This window comes from Candoia aspera, chromosome 8, assembly GCF_035149785.1.
Source record: "Candoia aspera isolate rCanAsp1 chromosome 8, rCanAsp1.hap2, whole genome shotgun sequence".
NCBI lineage: Eukaryota > Metazoa > Chordata > Lepidosauria > Squamata > Boidae > Candoia > Candoia aspera.
Window position 1 is genome coordinate 77918627 of NC_086160.1, and position 17592 is coordinate 77936218.

General features: G+C 52.6%; 1 protein-coding gene across 1 annotated transcript in view; it reads right to left on the reverse strand.

The window, feature by feature from the left end:
* The window catches only part of SFXN5 (sideroflexin 5), a 78190-nt gene that overhangs the window by 5446 nt on the left and 55152 nt on the right, over window positions 1-17592 (reverse strand). The window contains exon 13 of the mRNA XM_063309693.1: window positions 11531-11648. Coding sequence (XP_063165763.1) covers window positions 11531-11648 — 118 coding nt within the window. The remainder of the gene's footprint in view (window positions 1-11530; window positions 11649-17592) is intronic.

Genomic DNA, 17592 nt, shown 5'->3' on the forward strand with positions numbered 1-17592 from the left:
ATAAGATAAAGATGTGTTGGCAAGACTGGTTATCCATTCTGGAAAATATCACTAAATAAAACACAATTCCTGTTTATTTTAAAAAATGAAAAGTTGGTATAAGTTTAAGTGGGCCTCTGTGTTGCCTAAACAATAAATTGTATAATTAATACAATCTTAACATGGAATATTTGAATCTGAAGATATAACAGTAAGTGCAGCAGTACTTAAAAGTTTGTGAACCCTTTTGCATTTTCAGTATTTCTACATAAAATGTGATCTGTTCTCCACACAAGTTCTAAAACTAGACAAAGAGAACCTAATTAAACAAATGAGTCAAAAACATTATACTTGTTCATTGATTTATTGAGGAAAATGATCCAAAGTTACTACACGTGGAGAACAGATCATGCTTTAGGTTATTTGCAAAAAACCTCTACTACAGCCCGTGTTTCAACTCCTCTGGTGAAAGAGTGCCCCATCCACTGCTTGGTGGCTTTTACTGTTCATTTTTTCCCTTAATGTCTAGCCAAAATCATCCTTGTAAATTTAAACTGTTTCTTTCTTGTCTCGCCCCCTGGAACAACCCTGAACGCTCCTGCCCTGCCTTCTCCGTGGCAGCCTTTCAGAGGCTTGAAGGTGGGTATCTGTCTCCCTACGCCTTCTTTTTTCCAGGCTAAACACACCCAACTCCCTCACCTGTTCCACAGTATCTCCTCCCAGGCCCTCATCGCCTCGATTGCTCTTCTCCGGCCCATCCCGGTCATCCCAGTGCTGTCCCTTAAAATGTGGAGACCAGAACTGGATGCAACACTCTAGGTGCCGCCTGTCCAACGCAGGACTGAGCAGCAATGGATGGATGCAGTAAGTTTTTTGTCCAGCCACACCAGCTTCTTCTGCTGTCTTTCTCTCCTCGTTGGAATTGTTTGGAATTATGTTTGCGGTATCTCCTTTTTTAGAAACTCCCATCTATCTTGGACTATTTTTCCCGTTAGCTTCTCCTGCCATGAATTCCTACCCATCACAGCATCAAATTTATTAAAATCTGCTTTCAAGGTACACGTTCAACTACACTCTGCTTTAGTAGCCTTTAAAATTAACATTCCAGCATTACATAATCACTTCCCTCATTGACTAAGTCCTTCCTATTGATTAGTATTCAGCCAATGGCTTTCCTTCAGCCTTGAGGGCATCCCTCCACTCTCTGGAGACATCGCCGGCAACCCCAACAGCTTTCTCCTTCAGGAAGGCATTCTTGGCACCAATTGCCCAGGGACTAAAGTTTCCAATCACAACTTCATATCCTTTAAAAGATCTGCAGTTTGCTCCTGAAAAGCCTCATCCACACTTCCTCCTACTTTGAGCCATTCCTCTACATATTTTAATCCAGATGTTCTCTACAGTGTCGCCACATTGACCCATGTGGACCTCTGAGCAGGGGGATACTTCCAACACGTGTTGCGACTCATTTCCTTTGCAGTGAGGCAGTAAATAAATAAATCTGCCTTTCCTCCAGAAGTTGTAGGAGGTATATATAGTACCTCCTCCTCCTCCTCCTCCAGTTTTTCCTAGAACACCCCAACTGTGGCATAGAGTTGGGTTTAAAGAGAGGGACTTGCCCAAAGTCACCCAGTGAACTTCCGTGGATGAGAGTGGATTGGAAACCAGGTTTCCCTGGTCTGATCTCCAACACGTATGCACTACATCTGCAATGGTATGTGGGAATGACCTTGGGAGACAGTGGGAACAGCCACAGCCAGGGGAACATAATCGGCAGCTGAGCCCGGTGGGGCAAACATCTCAGAAGGGACCCCCCCCCCGAGATGTACTTTCGGATGTGCAAAATTGTTAATGTAACCCTACAATAAAGTATATTCAGTTCACCTGGGCGTGCTTCCTGTTTGGACTACCTTGCAAGGGTGAATCATCCCACATGGTCTCAGATTACCTATTAAATCCTCTCTGTCTTCACATGCTAGTCCAAGCTCGTCTTGTCTTTTTCCAGACACAGACAATGAAGGCTATGAACCTGATGAGCTAAAGTTCTGAATGATTCTTCACCGAGTAGTTTATGAGGTGGTAACAAAAAGGGCTGGGAGTAAACTCTGGACAGAGGCCCATATAAGAAATCCGGCCCCCGACCCTCCATTACGACTATCTCGGCTCATTCTTGTTTGCAGTAAGAAGTCTAATCTGCCTGAGCTGCATCTGAGAATCTTCTGCCGACTGCAGACGAAGGACTTAAGTCTCTGGAGCTGAAGTTTACTGCCATACCCTCCAGGGAAGCCTGATGCTTCAGTGTTTACATATCCCATCCCCAAAGGCTTCGATTTAAAACTTTTGGGGCCAAGTTTACCACGCTTCAGCAAAGCACAGCATCACCAGTCCTTGTAAAGTTCAATCCATCCCAGGCCAGGAGCCCATCACTCGGATGACTCAGACTGTGATCTCAGAAATCTAATCTTTCCCATTGATGCTACTGTTCCCAAAGCCTGCATTCACCTGCAATAATCTTTTTCCTTCTCCTTCCGTTCCATGGACTGGAAGGAAGGATGAAAACACTTCTTGAGCTCCTGGCTTCTTCAAAATTTATGACAATACATAGTTGCTGCTCTCGGCAACATCCTTTGTCCCTACACAGATTGTCAGGACAGGATAACTGTGTGTGGACCTGATAAACATTGGACATTCTTATGCCACATCCCTGATCCATGCTCCTGGCAGACAGCACACTACACAAGCCAGAAGGTCAAGTCCACAGCTTGTCTCTGCATCTTGAAGGAGTTACGGCTGCCACACTCTCCTCTTGGTCTTCTTCTTGGGCAGAGTCGTAGGGCCAGGCTCTTCAGAGGCTAGTTCTCCTGTCCCTCTCCAGTATTCCTCTTTCCTCTCCGAAGGCTATTAGAGCCTGCTGTTCTTGTGAGGACCCCAAAGCTCTTCCTGAGTTCCACCAATAGAACCTCTGATGTACCTCGATTCGGTTTTGCCTTGGCTTGCTGATCCTTTGACCCTTAAGCAGAGATTGGCTGGGACTTTCTCTTAAACTCTCCCACCATACCCGCTCAGCCTATCTCTCAAGGCTGTTCTTATGGGGAAAATTTAGGAAAGACAGGATACCATCTGGATAACAAACAAACAAATGGGGGGCAAAGTTCCAGAGGACCATTGACCACATTGTCTCTCCCCTGCAAAGGCATCTTATGGGCTATGCTTGAAAGCATTTCTGTTGTAAAAATGCAGTTACTGGAAGGTATCACCAGTGTCTACTTCAGGCACCCCAGGCCCAGCCACTGAGTCTTCTCTGCTAGCCAAGAAAGATCCTGGCAATGCAACCACGCAGTTATTCAGGTATGCACATTACGTTGCTCTCCTGACTGGCTGAGCTGCAATCCAGACCCAGTGAACTCACCAGGCAGTACTCAGCACTCTTAGCCACCTGGGAAATATGGCACAATTCCACTGCTTTACTGCCCATTCAAGCCAGTGTAAACCACTCAAGGGTCACTTCACACTTTACACTTTGGAAAGGATGAGGTACTTCCAAAGGTGGCAATTCTGAGCCATGGGGAGGTGTGTGAACACACCCGCTCCAATGAAAACCTGTGTTCCTAAACATCCTGCCCCTTGCTGTGGCCCAAGTGAGTAATACAGTTCCCTTGGTTAGGGTCCCTTGGCGTGGCACAGAGCAGCAACAGGACACAGCTGTCACTCAGTGCCACATTGGGTCGCTCCACAGCAGCCCCCCACTACTAACAGAGGGGAAGGGGCCAATCTCTTCTCGTTGAGCTGAAGCAAGACTGCCCCAGCTGGGAATGAAGCAGCCACAGAGGTAGAATACTTCAGGAGGACAAGAATTCAGGGTGGATCCAAAGCCGGCCGAGTCCAGCATTCTGTTCCCGCACCTGGTCCACTGTCTAGCCAGATCCATCCTTCACGCAGGAGAGGGAGGCAGTGGTCTTCTCCAAGCACCTGATGGCCAGAGATGGCCTGCTGCAGGACTGAGGGGTCAGCCCACGCAGGAGCTGTATCAGTACGTTCAAGCCTTCCAGCCTTGGATGGTTCAACTTCCTTTTAAAGCCACAGAAAGAGGCCCACCCCGGCCCCTCCTCGTTTTCAAGCACAGAGATCTCCAGGTGCTTGTCTGGCTTGGAGACACCCTCATTCCACCCCACCCAACTGGAGAAAGAATTGCCGACGGCCCAGGTTTCTTGCCGGCTTTTTCTTGAGAAACCTTTGGCCTCCGAAGGTCTTGATCTGCTCCTCCTCCTGCACCTGGCCTTTTAGTCTCCATGGCAAAGGAGGCCAGTGGGAGAGATGCCCGCCCCAGACTCTGAAAGGGCAGTCACCTGCTCCAGGGCGGGCAGCAGCGCCTTGCTTCTTCCGGCCTGGGCTTTGATCATCTCCTCGTGTTTGACATGTTAAAGCAGGGGAGGTTAAAGGGATGAGTGATGCTCCTGAACAGCTTTCAGAGTCTCCACTTTCTCTTTGCAACAGGAGTCATGGGAGCCTTTGCCTCTGAGTCGGAAGTTGAGCGCCAAGCAGCCTGCAGGTGTGAGGTGTGAAAAGGAGCCTTTGAGCTGTTTGTCCTGATCCTCACAGAGCCTCCCTGATGGGGGAAGAAAGCTCTGTTGGCACAACAAAGCCCTCAGGAACCCTAGCTAGGTGGCTTGGTGGAGAAGGCAGGGGGATCTGGGTGGGTCTCACCACATCTGCAGCTCTGGGCCCAGTTATGCTCCCCATGTTGTTAAGACACTGACAACTGAAACGCCTCCAAGGAAGGGTCATGAGTGGGCAGGCGGAAACCAAGTTGTACAAAGAACGGTTGGAGGAGCTGGGAAAGCACAGCCTGGAGAAGTTCAGGGGAAACACGACAGCCAGGTTTCTTCAGTGTCATCCAGGAGAGGGAGAAAAATGTTCTTTGTTGTTCCAGAGAGTGGAGTAAAACCAAGGGTGGGAAAGTGTGAGGAGGCACCTCCTAAGGGAAGAGTCATTCGAGAGGCAGAGAACTGGCCTCTATTTGGTGGAGGCCAGATGACCACTCAAGAGAATGCCAGACTGCAAATCTCGCAAAAGGGCTACAGCAGAGAGGCGTTGCGCCCGCCTGTGTCTACAGGCAATGCGTGTCCACATGTGTAAAAAGGAAGACAACCTAAGCCAACTGCATGTCCTATGTGGAATTTCTTCTTCCTGGGACCCGCATCTGGATGAACATTTGGGGGATCTGCTGTCTTACAAAGCCTCCCAGCCAGCTTGTAAGGCCAGAACTTTAGCTGCAGGAAGTATTACCCTAAATTTCAGGATGTAGGATAAAACGTGAAACTGCATGTCCTTCAATCTGATGAATTGTGTGACTTCTTTGTGGGTTCTTTTTGCAAGATTTCTGGTCATCTTATCACCATGTTCATCATCTTCTTTCTCTCTGTTCTGCGACCCCATCACTTCAGGCCAGACGTCATAATTTTGGATAAATCATGCAAAATTCATGAGACTTTTGCTCACCAGTTGATCCAGAAGTTTTGTCAACTTCTGTTCCAGATCCTCAAGTGTGAAAATACCTTTTGCTGCCCTGAAGTTCACCCAGGGAGAAGCATCCTGGTCCATCTTCAGTCAGGCATGGCTAGTCTTCCTTACCACACTCAGCAGGGAAACAGTAATTAAATTCGTGCAATATGGATCCATGGATTTGCATGAAGCCACATTGGACAGAGTGTGCAGTACCCTCCAAATGCCCAGGAGCCTCTCTTGAGGTCAGCCAGGAACCTATCTAAGCACCCTTAAACCATCTCCAGCAGAGCCCAGGCCAGAAGCTACAGACCTTGGGATCCATTTCCAACAACATTTGGGTTTTGGGAGGCCAAAAGATGCTTCCAGAGAAAGAACCAGATCCTTCACTTTCCTGTTCTCTGTGAAACACCGCTGCGGGTTAAACCGCTGAGCTGCTGAGCTTGCTGATCAGAAGGTCAGCGGTTCAAATCCGCGTGACGGGGTGAGCTCCTGTTGCTAGTCCCAGCTCCTGCCAACCTAGCAATTCGAAAACATGCAAATGTGAGTAGACTAATAGGTACCACTTCGGCGGGCAGGTAACGGCATTCCGTTTAGTCATGCCAGCCACATGACCACGGAAGGGACTACAGACAAACGCCGGCTCTTCAGCTTGAAACGGAGATGAGCACCGCCCCCTAGAGTTGGACACGACTGGACTTAATGTCAAGGGAAACCTTTACCTTTACCTTTACTTATCCTCTTGCTACCACTTCCTCATTTCACTTCTGCTGATAGATGCAGCCCTGCATGTGGGTCTTGGACCTATGAGGTCCTGGGTCAGTCGGGGGATCAGGAGAAACAAACAAATGTTGAAATGAGGGGAAGCAGGGGTTTGGGGGTGGGGGGCAGGAGCAGGCAACACGGTCCTCAGACCCAAGAGCAGGAGGATGGCCTCTCATCAGGTGCCTTGGCAGCTTGTCCTCTGAAGGAAATGATACCACACCTCCAGCAGGGTCCAGCTCTCCCTGCAACCCCCTCACCAAACACCAGCAAGATCTGGGGAAGCAGCAGGTACGTGGGCAAGAACACATTAGATCAAGTCTCTCTCTTAGCCAGACCTGCCTCACAGGGGTGGAGGAAGAAACATCTAAGTCGCCTTGAGCCCCTGGAGCAACTGAAACGTAACACACAGAGATTAATTCTGATACCAGACTGGGAGCCTGCCTGAGCAGGAAGACCTTCAGCGTGGGGCAAACGGGGAACGCTTTGTGCTGCCAATGCCTGTGTCCACAAGGTCCTCGTCCTTGAGAATGGGGGCGCTGGAGGGTCTCTCCTGCTCGCTGGCCCAAGTCCCATCTCAAAGCTCTTTCTAGCTTCAGGGCAAATGCCTTTCAGACATTCTTTGCAGGTTCAGCCCCCCCAGAATTCTCAAAAAAGCCAGAGGGAGAAACAAACGCAGAGCAATCTCTCCCTTTTCCCGGCAAAATCCATCCAGAGGGCAGGCGGAAGAAAGCTCCCAAGCTCCAGCCAATGTTCCCCCGGGATCTCCATGTCTAGCCTCACAACGAGAGAGAGGGGGAAGCTGCAAGGCAGCTTCCTAACCCTTGCTGCCCCGCTTCTGGCAAGGGAAGCCCATTCCAGAGGACCCCAGCCCCAGCGCGGGCTCGGGCCAGGTGGAGGCAAAGCGGACCCCATGCTGGAGTCGCCCTCGTGGCCTCTCACTTCAGTGACAGAGTGGTTGGTTGAGAGCAGCCTGGCAAGGTAGCTTACAGGAGGGAGAGACCAGACTTTGTACTCGTGTCACTGGGTTAAGCCTGTTTGGCACTTTCTGGCAGGCACACCTGGGCTTGGAAGAGGCCCCTCTGTCAGGCAGGAAGCGGCTGAGCATTTCTTTTAAAAAGAAGGATTTGCCACCCTCCGTTGTTGTTTACAGCCCTCCCTTCCTTCCACATGCAGCCAACCTTGGCAAATCTCTAAAAATTGAGCCAGGCTGGATCTGGTTCCTGACTGGGTGAGGGAGCACCAGGAGATCCCAGGGCTATGGGGATGGGGATATCAAACAAGCATTCCAGAAGGAGGCACATGGCCAACCACTGCTGTGTTGCTGCCACGAAGACCACAATGCCACATGTCCATCAAGTCTCCAGGGCTCAAGCCCAATTTGAGGGAGAATGTAGCAAACAGGACCAACAATCCATCCTGTTCCCCCACCTTGACAAGACCCCCATGCTGGCTGCAAGAGGAATCCATGTAAATCAGAATCCCAGCCAACAGGATATGCCAGCCTTCTGCAGTCTGAGGCCCCCTGGATGTCCAGGACTTCAAATTCCACTGTCTAGCTGGCAAGGGATGATGGGACCTGGAGTCCAGCCACCCAAAGGGCCCAGGCTGGAATATACCAGTTTGAGAAGAAAAAGAAGAAAAGAACAGGAGAAACAAGAAATGGCTAGCAAACTTGAGAGGCCAGGCATATCCAGTGGGCAGGGTCCACTCCTCTGGCTGGGGTAGGCAGGGTCCACTCCTCTGCCGCCTTCCCTTTGCCACCCCAGAACTGGGGGGGCACAGGCCAGAGTGGCCCTCCCTGTCATGGGGAGCAACCATGCCTGGCTCAGCCCCACAGGCAGTTTGGAGACAGCCCTCTGTATGTGGGCTGAGGAACAGTGGCTCTGACCAGCACCCCAGGGAATCGCAGAGCAGCTGCGTGAGGCCAGTCTGCACTGCACAAACTTGAGGGGCTCTCTGAGTCTGTCTCTCCATAAAACCATCCCTCACCGAGCAGCTTTCAAGCCTCTGTGGGCCGTTTGTGTCAAGCTGGTCTCTCGGCAGCTTGTGGGCAAAAGAGGAAGCGACAGGTCAGGAACGTGTCCACAGCTCCAGCCCTGGGGAGCCGGGCACGCAATTTGCATACCTGGCAAGAGGCCCTGGTCCCTGGTGGCCGGGGCCGGGCTCCCAGCAAACAAGGGGACTCATCTCCCTCCGGCCCCATGAACCAGGAAACCCCCAGGCCAAGCAGCATCAGCCGCTTGACCGTTTCTGCCAGGAGGAGGGGGCCCGGCTGAGCAGCTCTGGCAGGGCATCTGGGGGAAGGGCCCGTCTCGTATCCAGGAGCCCCAGCTCTCCTGGCCTGGGATGAAGCCCTGAAGGGGCTCCCGCAACACGCCCACCCGTCTCAGACCTGGGGACTCGGACCCGTCAAGGGCCCAAGACCAGGTCTCCAGGGCAGCTCCCTCAGGGCTGTGCTGAACTCCTGCAGGGTGTCCTGGCCACACTCACCAAGCCAGCAAGCCAGATCAGCATGTTGTACAACTGCTGACTTGGTTGGGCGTCTTGTATGAACATTACTCCTTTGTTCTTGCATGACTCAATTCCTGCCATGGGAATTGCTGAAATCTTTCCCCAGACGCTGCCTCTACGGTGCCCCCCAGCAGGACCAGGCAGACCCTCCCCACCCACCCCAAGCCCGGCCTAGCTCAGTCCCAGCCAACAGGGCCAGTCCCTTGTGGCCCCGCACTGACCTCCCTACGGCCCTTCCCACGAAATGCCTCCTCCTCCGTTTCCCATGCGAAAGCTGCCTTTTAACTGTGGACACATTTCAGCCTCATCAGATCTGCTAATTATTGACAGTTGGCGAAGAGGAGATGTCACTCCCCCCTCCTGTTAAACTGCATCTAATTAGTAATTGCTGCTTCACTGTCATCGTGCTGCTGCCGCAACACCACGGCGCGTTGGCTCATTAACCTTTTGCTTTTCCAATGGCGCCTGCCAGCAAGAGGAGGCGCAGCAGATTGGCGACAAGAGCTCCTTCGCCTGGTTGGAGGGCCAGACGGACGCCCGCCCGCCGGCCGAGCAGCGGTTCAGCTGGGCGCAGACCCGTCCGCAGGGTGGCTCATGGTCTGTCCAGCCATGGAGGAGGAGAGGTTTGCTCTGAACCGGCGCCCCGTCCTGCAGACAGGCCTCTGTGGGTGTTCCAGAGGGAGCTGGGGGGCATGATCCCCTGACTTCACGTGCCCCTTTGTGAGCGAGGACTGGCCTGTCTGCAACTAACCAGGAAGAGCTGGGGGGAGGGGGCTCCCAGCAGCTGTGAAAAGGCCCCTCCCACACAAAGGAGCTGGGATGGGGGTCCAAACTGGGAAGCCCAACGCTACAAGGCCCTTACGGGGTCACTGTCATGTCCACATCCAAAGCACTGCAAAGAGTTCCGGCTGCCGTGCTCGGAAAGGGATCAAAATTGGGTTGGAAAAGTGTGGAGGAAGGCTGCAAAGACAATCCAACAGCTGCCTTGCAAGGAAAGGCTAAAACGCTTGGGTGGCTGAGGGGACGTGGCGATGCCCACAGGAAGGGGGCTTCCTTCCCCTCCCCAGCAGCAGGACCAGGCCAAGCCACACCTCTCGTTGGCTGGGACTGAAGACAGGCCAAAGGAAGCATTGCGTGGGGCATCCCTGCATCCCTCACCTGGGGAATTCACTGCCCTGAGGCCTGGTGATGCCGCTGGCTTGTATGGCTTCAAAGGGACTGGGCCAATTGATGGGGGTGGGTTTATCAGGAGGGGGGCGGCCAGGAGCTGCCCCCTTCTGAATCCCAGGGGCTTCCACCCCGCTTGATAGCACTTTACAGGCATCTGGTTGGCCCTTGTGAGAAACAGAATGGGTTAGGGTTAGAGAGAGGCCTCGGCCTCCTTCAGTGGGCCTGCTCTTCCGCGCCTTCCAGCTCCCTCTTGTAATCTGAAGCTCAAATGAATCAGAATCCATCGGAGTCGGGCGGCCAGTACATTTAAATCAGTCAATCAGTCAGTCAATCCATCAATCCATGCCCCAATCCCTACGAAACCGTGAAACAGTTGAGAGAGAGCTCTCTGGAGCGAGGCGGAAGGCAAGGCTCAAGGGCGAGGAAGCAGCTGGGGCAGGGGCACAGGGCACCCGTCCCAGGACCGGCCAGAGGGTCCTTGGCAGAGGGAGCAGCCAGAGGGAAAGGGGGCTCTTTCAAAAGGCCACAAGGGCCCCCTTTTGCCTCCTCCAGCATTCCCCCCTCCTTCAGATTTCCTGCAAGTGCAGAGCAAAGGCACATTCTCTGCATTTAGAAAGTAGCTCCTGCCTGTTCACAGTGCCTCCCTCAGATTATCTGGGTAACCCTTTACGCTCCTTTGATCAATTAACGTGGTGCTCTAATTAAAATGGGGCAGTAAATCCCCCCCCATGCCAACAAGGCTTTTCATGAAAGTGCTTCTAGAAACTCCAGGTGGTCCATTGCAAAGCCGGTGGGGGGGGGAGCGGCACTTTCTCAGATGCGGCATTCCCTGATCCCCAGAAACAAAGGAGGAAAAGCCTTTTCCCTTCCAACTGTTGCTGTACGCCAGGGCATTTCACACGCAAATCCTGCAGGTTTAATCAAACCACTGATTGATTAAACTGATTAGCAACTAAAACTGCATTTCATTTATTTCTTGAATCTGGAGGCAGCACTACTGCCCTTCCGTTATTTAACTTATTTACGAATTATATTTCTTAAACCCATCATACAATGGGTTTGTAGGAAAATGCAGTTATTTTGCAATGAAATCCAGCACCCTGTAAAGTTAAATGGACGTTTGCCAAAACAGAGAACCACCTTCGAGTACGTGCTGCGCCCACCGTGTTGGAACAAGACCAGCAAAATATTCAGGATGCCTGAGGGCCAGGGAGTCTTGGCTTGGCCTTGAAATGCAGGGTGGGATGCAGTGTGTGTGTGTGGGGGGGGGGGGGAGGCAGCAGCAAGAAGGCCTTTCTGGGATGTCATCCTCCCGCTGTTCCCCCACCTCCAAAGGGGACAAGCAGCATCTCTGCCCTGAGCCAGCAGCGCTGACAGTGGCCCAGGATGGCGGAGGGGTGGAGGCATCCCATTGGACGTTCTGAGCTTGGGCTCCGGAGCAGGCCAGGCCCCAGGGCCCTCCGCAGCCTGCCTCTTCTTTGGCTGAGAGGGCGCCCAGGGCTGCCCCTGCTCCCCGTCCATGAGTTGCCTACCCCGGCGCTCTCTAGCAGCTCCCCCCTCGCCGTCCCGGGGGAACCGGAATGACCACGACTGCGTCACTGACCTCAGACATCTGTGGGAAGAGGCTGATGGCCAGCGGGAGGGCAAGGCCGAAGGCTGCAAGGCACACGAGGCTTTGAACGGGAAGAAGCATCCGAGGCCGGGACCGCAGAAGAGCCGTCCTGCAAGGCAGAGAGCGACGTTGTCGTCATCAAAGAAGGCCACCAGGACACCCTTCGCTGCCCCCTGTACCCCTCTTTGGGAAGAGGACCCGGAGATTGACCCCTAGAGGGGGTCTGTGGTGGAGGAGAGCCGGGAAGCTCAGAGGCCATCAGCAGAGATCTGGGGTGGGCAGAAGGTGAGCCGCTTTCGGGTGGGCGCTGCCGCTCACACTCCCTTGTCCGGAATGCCCAGGTCCCCGGGTCCTCGCCCGGGCACTTCTCTCTCTCCTCCTTGGGAACACAAGGGGGCATCTCAGGGCGCTGAACGAGATTCAGGACAGATCAAAGCACCGCTTCTTTGCACCCAGCAGAGCTTCACAAGGGAATTGTTACCAAATGGCGATGGCCGCTGCTTGGGCTCCTTGAAGAGGGTCGGACAGGCTCAAGGCAGCAAAGGTGCTCGCGGCCCTCAGCTGAGGCTCTGTAGGACCTTTGACAACTGCACTCTTTGGGCCTAGAGGGTGAGGGAGGCAGGGAGCATAACCCACCCCCGTGAGGGTACAAGGCACTGGCCAGCAGCGAGTGTTGGTATATATATTTTTTTCTGTCAGGAAGTTTAGCTGCAGAGGAACAGTTACTGTGGTAACAAATCACTTGGCAGGGTGAGAAGGTCAGACTTAATTGTCCTCAGGTTCGGGTGTGGAAAGGGTGACCAAATAAGCAAAAACTGCTGCTTGCCTGGAGGGACTTGCCTGGACTTGCTACCAGAAGGTTTCAGTTTCTGTTTTGCAGCCTCTCCTTCCACCACAGCTCAACCGCCCTCTCTTTCCTGCTCTGCACGTGTGCGTGTGCATGAGCTTGTAAAATGATTCTTTGTATGTAAGAAGCTTTCGTGCCTATCCAGAGCTCTGGATAAGGAAACTGTTTTATGTTTTACGCTTTCTTTAAATACACTTATTTTTATATAAATGCCTGGTGTGTTTCATATCCCCAGCTGGGCAATGTGCTGAAACACTGCCCTTCACAAAGAGGAACATGAGCAAAGCAAGAGGCAGCGGTGCACAAGGGGTCCGGGCAAACCGGAGCCGTGGAGGTGGGGCAGAAGAACCCAGCTGGTCACCCCAGGGTGCATCCCTTCCTTGTGCAACTAGCTTTGAGGCGCTCACGGAGCACATCTCCTCTGCTCCCACATTTGGTGAAGGTGACTGGCTCATTTTGAACTTACACCCAACCAAAACTTGGCAGCCCGTCAGAGCCAGAGTTGACCAAGCACTGCCCCTCGGCGCTGTGTGGACCCCTGTCCTTCTTCCCCTGGCCACCATCTACTTCCCTTTGGGATCTGCAGCCTCTTAATTACAGCCCTGCTGGGCTCCTCCTCATTTCTGCGGGGAACCGAACCAATTTAGAGCATTGGCTGGTGAGGCTCCCAAGTGTGACTTCCACCAAGGGTGTTTTAAACTCAGACCAGTTCAAATTACAATGGCTACAGCCTCCTAATTAAGAGGAGTTATGGCCTGATTTAAAGAAAAAGCCTTAATTATCACATGAAGTGCAATGTCTTAATTGGGACTGAGATCTCTGCATTTGCAAAATTCAGGCTAAATGACTCACAATTAAGCAAGAGGGAGGCTCACCCCCGGACTTGAGATCTCTGCTCTTAAAATCACAGCCAGCCTGCAACACAACCCTGATCTTGTGCACCGAGCCAGGCAAGCAGTGCCTCCCCTCCAGACTTTGGCCCCCCCACCTCCCTCGCTTTCTCTGCCAGGTGCAGGCTAAAGAGCCCATCAGCTTTCGCAGCTGTTGGACTTGGTGGCTGCAGACTACGGAACACCAAGCTGGGATTTATTTGGCAGAATCAAACCGCTGGCCAAGCGCAGGGGAAACACAGGGAGGAAGGCCAAGCCGAGAGCGGCTCCGTTTGTCCCTCTGCAAAGCGGGGGGGGGGGGGGGGAGCCTCTTAAGAGGGTCCGAGGAAAGCTTTATCCCCAGAGTTTGCCACCCATCCCAGTGGGAAGGTTCAGGACAAAAGGCTGGACTTGATGCTTAAAGCTTTACGCTCCCTCTCCAGGAATGATGGGGCCACGGCTGTTTTCATTGCAGCACAAATGATAAAACTGGTGTTAGAAGTTACTGGATTGTCATTTATTGCCGTGATGTTGGAAGCCCATAAGAACTACATGGAAAATCAAATTGGACCTCTCCATCAGGCACAGGGGGCATCCACACACCTTTCCCTGGGCAGGCCTAGAACCAACAGGTGGCCATTTGAGGGAGGCCGTTTAGGCTAAACGAGGGACAATTCCAAATACTCTCTCCGGGAGCTACCTTTAAGCAGTCAGCAAGCATCCTGTTGGCTTAGAAAACGTGTTCACTTCAGGTGAGCCTATTCCATTTTGGAAGACAAGCGCTGATCTAGGGCCAGAAGCTCCAGCAGGGGTCCAGGCTGCAGACACCCCAAGGAGACAAGTCTTCCGTGGGCAGCCTGCTCCAGGACAAGGCTGCCTCTTTCCCGGGGCAGGAGGGCGCCTGGGCTTTATGCCTCTCCGGCTACCAGCAAACCCAAGAAACTGCGGCGTACAAACTGTTAACCCTGTGAGCCTTAACTCCAGTGTCAGGTGCCTGTGGGGAACAGCCCGCCTTGGCTGTTCTCTGCGAGTCACGGGCCCTCCGGGGCCCTCCACCCCTCTGGCCACGCAGCGGCAGGCCCAGGCGGGAGGCCTTCCAGGGTCAAGGCCAGCCATCCAACTGCCCTGCGGCCCATCCTGGCCGGGGCTGTCTGGCACCCACGATGCGGACTCTGCACCCTGCTGAAAGGGCTGCTTCAGGGACTCGGCTTGGAAGGGGGAACAGGCGGCATCGGCCCGGATCTCACCCACTTCTCTGAAAGCCTTAAAGACGGGCCCTGATGCCCAAGGCCCTGGAAGGAACGGGGTGACGCAGAGACGGAGGCACCCCACTCCTCTGCCTTCCACCCGGAACCCACCGCAGGAGCAGCCGCAGCAGAAGGGACGGTCCCTTGGGCATTGTGCTCCTGTCTGTGGCTCTGCCGCCTGGGAGGCCTTTGCCTCCTTGCCAGGGAAAGCAGAGCTACCCTCCTTCTCGGCAAGGACCACCCCCCGTGTCTGGTTCACCCACAGAGCACCCCCCTCTTGGGGGCGGGGCCTTGGGGAGACAGGACGCCCCTTCCTTCCGGCAGCCAGGGGCATCGGCAAGCAGAGGCCTCCTAGTCCCAGCCCTAAAGGGGCGCAGAGAGAACGAGCTGTGCAGACGGCGCATCTGTGCTGCAGACACGGCATGTCGCAGATCCTGCAAATACACCTTCATTCAACTTTCAGCACGTTGCTGATTAGCGGTGCACACTCTGCATAATGTGGCAGCTGTCGCCAGCGCTTTCGGAGGGCCTGCATGCCTCCCATATGGAAGCTGCTCTCGGGACTCAGAGAGAGTTTCTGGTGCTCCAGACTGGCACGTGCCTTGGAGGAGATGGGGGATGCCCAGCTAGAAGTGACAGAGTTCAGCAGAGGCTCAGAAACCGGCAGATTCAGGGCAGGGCAAGGCAGTGCCATGTTTATATTAAACAGAGCTGCCATCGATGTCTTCAAAGTCACGAACGAGGAAAGGTGGCATTTCCGGGGGTCGGAAGGGGCCCCTCGTGGACGCCCCCCCAAAGAGCTGAGCCCCTGGACCAGAACAGGCTGCTTGGCTCTCTCCTGCACCCTGATCTGAAAAGGAAGGCACCCCCCCAGCCATGGGGTCCTCAATGTTCACACAAACAGCACCCTCAGGACCGCACCCAGAGTCTTGAGTGCGGATGCACACACACATAGGAAGAGACCTGTGGCATGTTGCTGGTCCACAGGGTGCAAAAGGTAGTGGCGCTGGGCAAGGCAGCACCCGCCAGGATCAGGCAGCGGTGGGGGCGAGCACCGCACTCTTTTCCTGGGAACCCAAGCCAACCCCGGGGCTGGCTCAGCAGCGGTGGCATTTAGCATCTGCGGAAGCCTCCCTATGCCAAGCGGGGAGCTCAAAATAGACACCACTTAGCTGGGCTGGATGCTTCCCCAGGGAGCCGAGACGAAAGGAGGGAGTCCCAACAGCAGGAGGGGATGGTAAGGTGCCTGGGGAGCAATGTGGAAATCTCCAGGGGCTGCATGTGCACAGGAGAAGAGAGGAGGCGTGTCCAGGGAAGGGGGGGAAGTGCACCGGGGAAGAGCACGGTGTGCAGGCGCAGAGGATGTGCGAACAAGGTGGGAAGAACAAAGGCAGGTGGGAGCAGAGAACCAAGGAGGCCCACAGTGCCTTCTGAGAAACATCCTTTCAGGTTGTTGAAGAGGGTTATCATATAACCATACCTGCCACCACAGCCATCTTTCCTCAGAACTAAATATATCCATCTACGCTGCTGCCTTCGTGTAGTTATCCCATTTTTCTCAAGGTGCTTCACAGACCAACCTCTTTATGATCTTCTCAGGTACTGATGTCAGACTGATGGATCCTTGCTAGATTTTCCTTCCCCCCCTTTTGAAGACAGGGGCAGGATTTGTTTCCCTCCAGTCTTCTGGCCCTTCACCACTTCTCCAACATTTCTCAGAGATCGTAACTAGACCTAGATCATCATCCTGCTCCTTGAAAAAGAAGTTTAGGATAACCCAGTTTCAAACGCTACCAATGAGCAAGACAATGGGGAGACATCTAAAGAAGCCAATTTAGTTGAATTGGCCAAGACTAAAGGAGGACGCTTACTGGAAATGGAAGGAAAGGGAGACGACGCAGGTCCAGTGCAGAAAGGCAGGACTGGTGTCAGGAAGACAAAGGCAGAGCATGAGCTAAGGTTAACAAGAGAGGCAAAGTTACAGAGGAAGGGCTTCTTCAGTAGGGCCACACAGGAGGCAGGGAGCAGGAGAGAGCAGGGGAACTCAACTCCTATTTCGCCCCTGTCTTTACGTCCACACCACATGGAGGTTTTTGCAATCTTTACAAAATGCAATGAATTCTATTTTACAGAGGGGAAATGCCAGAGGGGAAATCTCTCTGGAGATGCCAGAGAGCTGGAAAGAGGCTAATATAGTATTAATATCTAAGCAGGGACAAGATTTGACTTTAAGAAGAAACTGTCGGCCGATATCATTATTGAATAATGACTATAAGTTGTTTACAACGATTTTGGCTGAGATGTTGAAAATAATTTCGCAGGAATTTATTCATGAAGATCAGTGTGGGTTTTTACCTAAAAAGACAGTTAAAGGATAATATAAGAAATTTGTTGGACGTCTTGGAATACTTGGAGCAACATAATGAAAAATAAGTCGCATTGCTTTTCTTAGACGCAGAGAAGGCCTTTGACAATTTGAACTGGGTCTTCAAGTTTTGGAAGATATGAATTTTGGAGAGAATTTTATTAAATGGGTAAGACTGATCTACACTTCACAGAAAGCACAAATAATTGCCAATGGAGATCTAACAAAACCCTGGGAGATACAAAAAGGGACAAGACAGGGATGCCCGTTGTTTCCTCTCCTGTTTATTTTATTTATTTATTTATTTTTCATATTTTTTATCACCGCCCATCTCCTTCATACGGGGGACTCTGGGCAGTTCACAATAAAACAGTTTAAAATTCAATAAAATCATAAATAATATCATTAATCCATAAATATCACTATCAATCAATAAATATAAAATGTAATGAGATCCAAGTAATGGCAGATCTAATATCATGGAGTCCTGGGTGCTCTCTGAGCCTTGCTGTTTTCTTGCAGACGTTTCATTGCCAGACTAGGCAACATCTTCAGTGTAAACAGGGAGAGGGCCTTGCTCTCAGTTTATGTACTGTGGCTTGCCCTGCTTGTGTTGGTGGGGGTGTTGTTCTCTCCTTAGGAGAGAACAACACCCCTACCAAGGAGAGTACAACACCCTTACCAACACCCCTACCAACACAAGCAGGGCAAGCCACGGTATATAA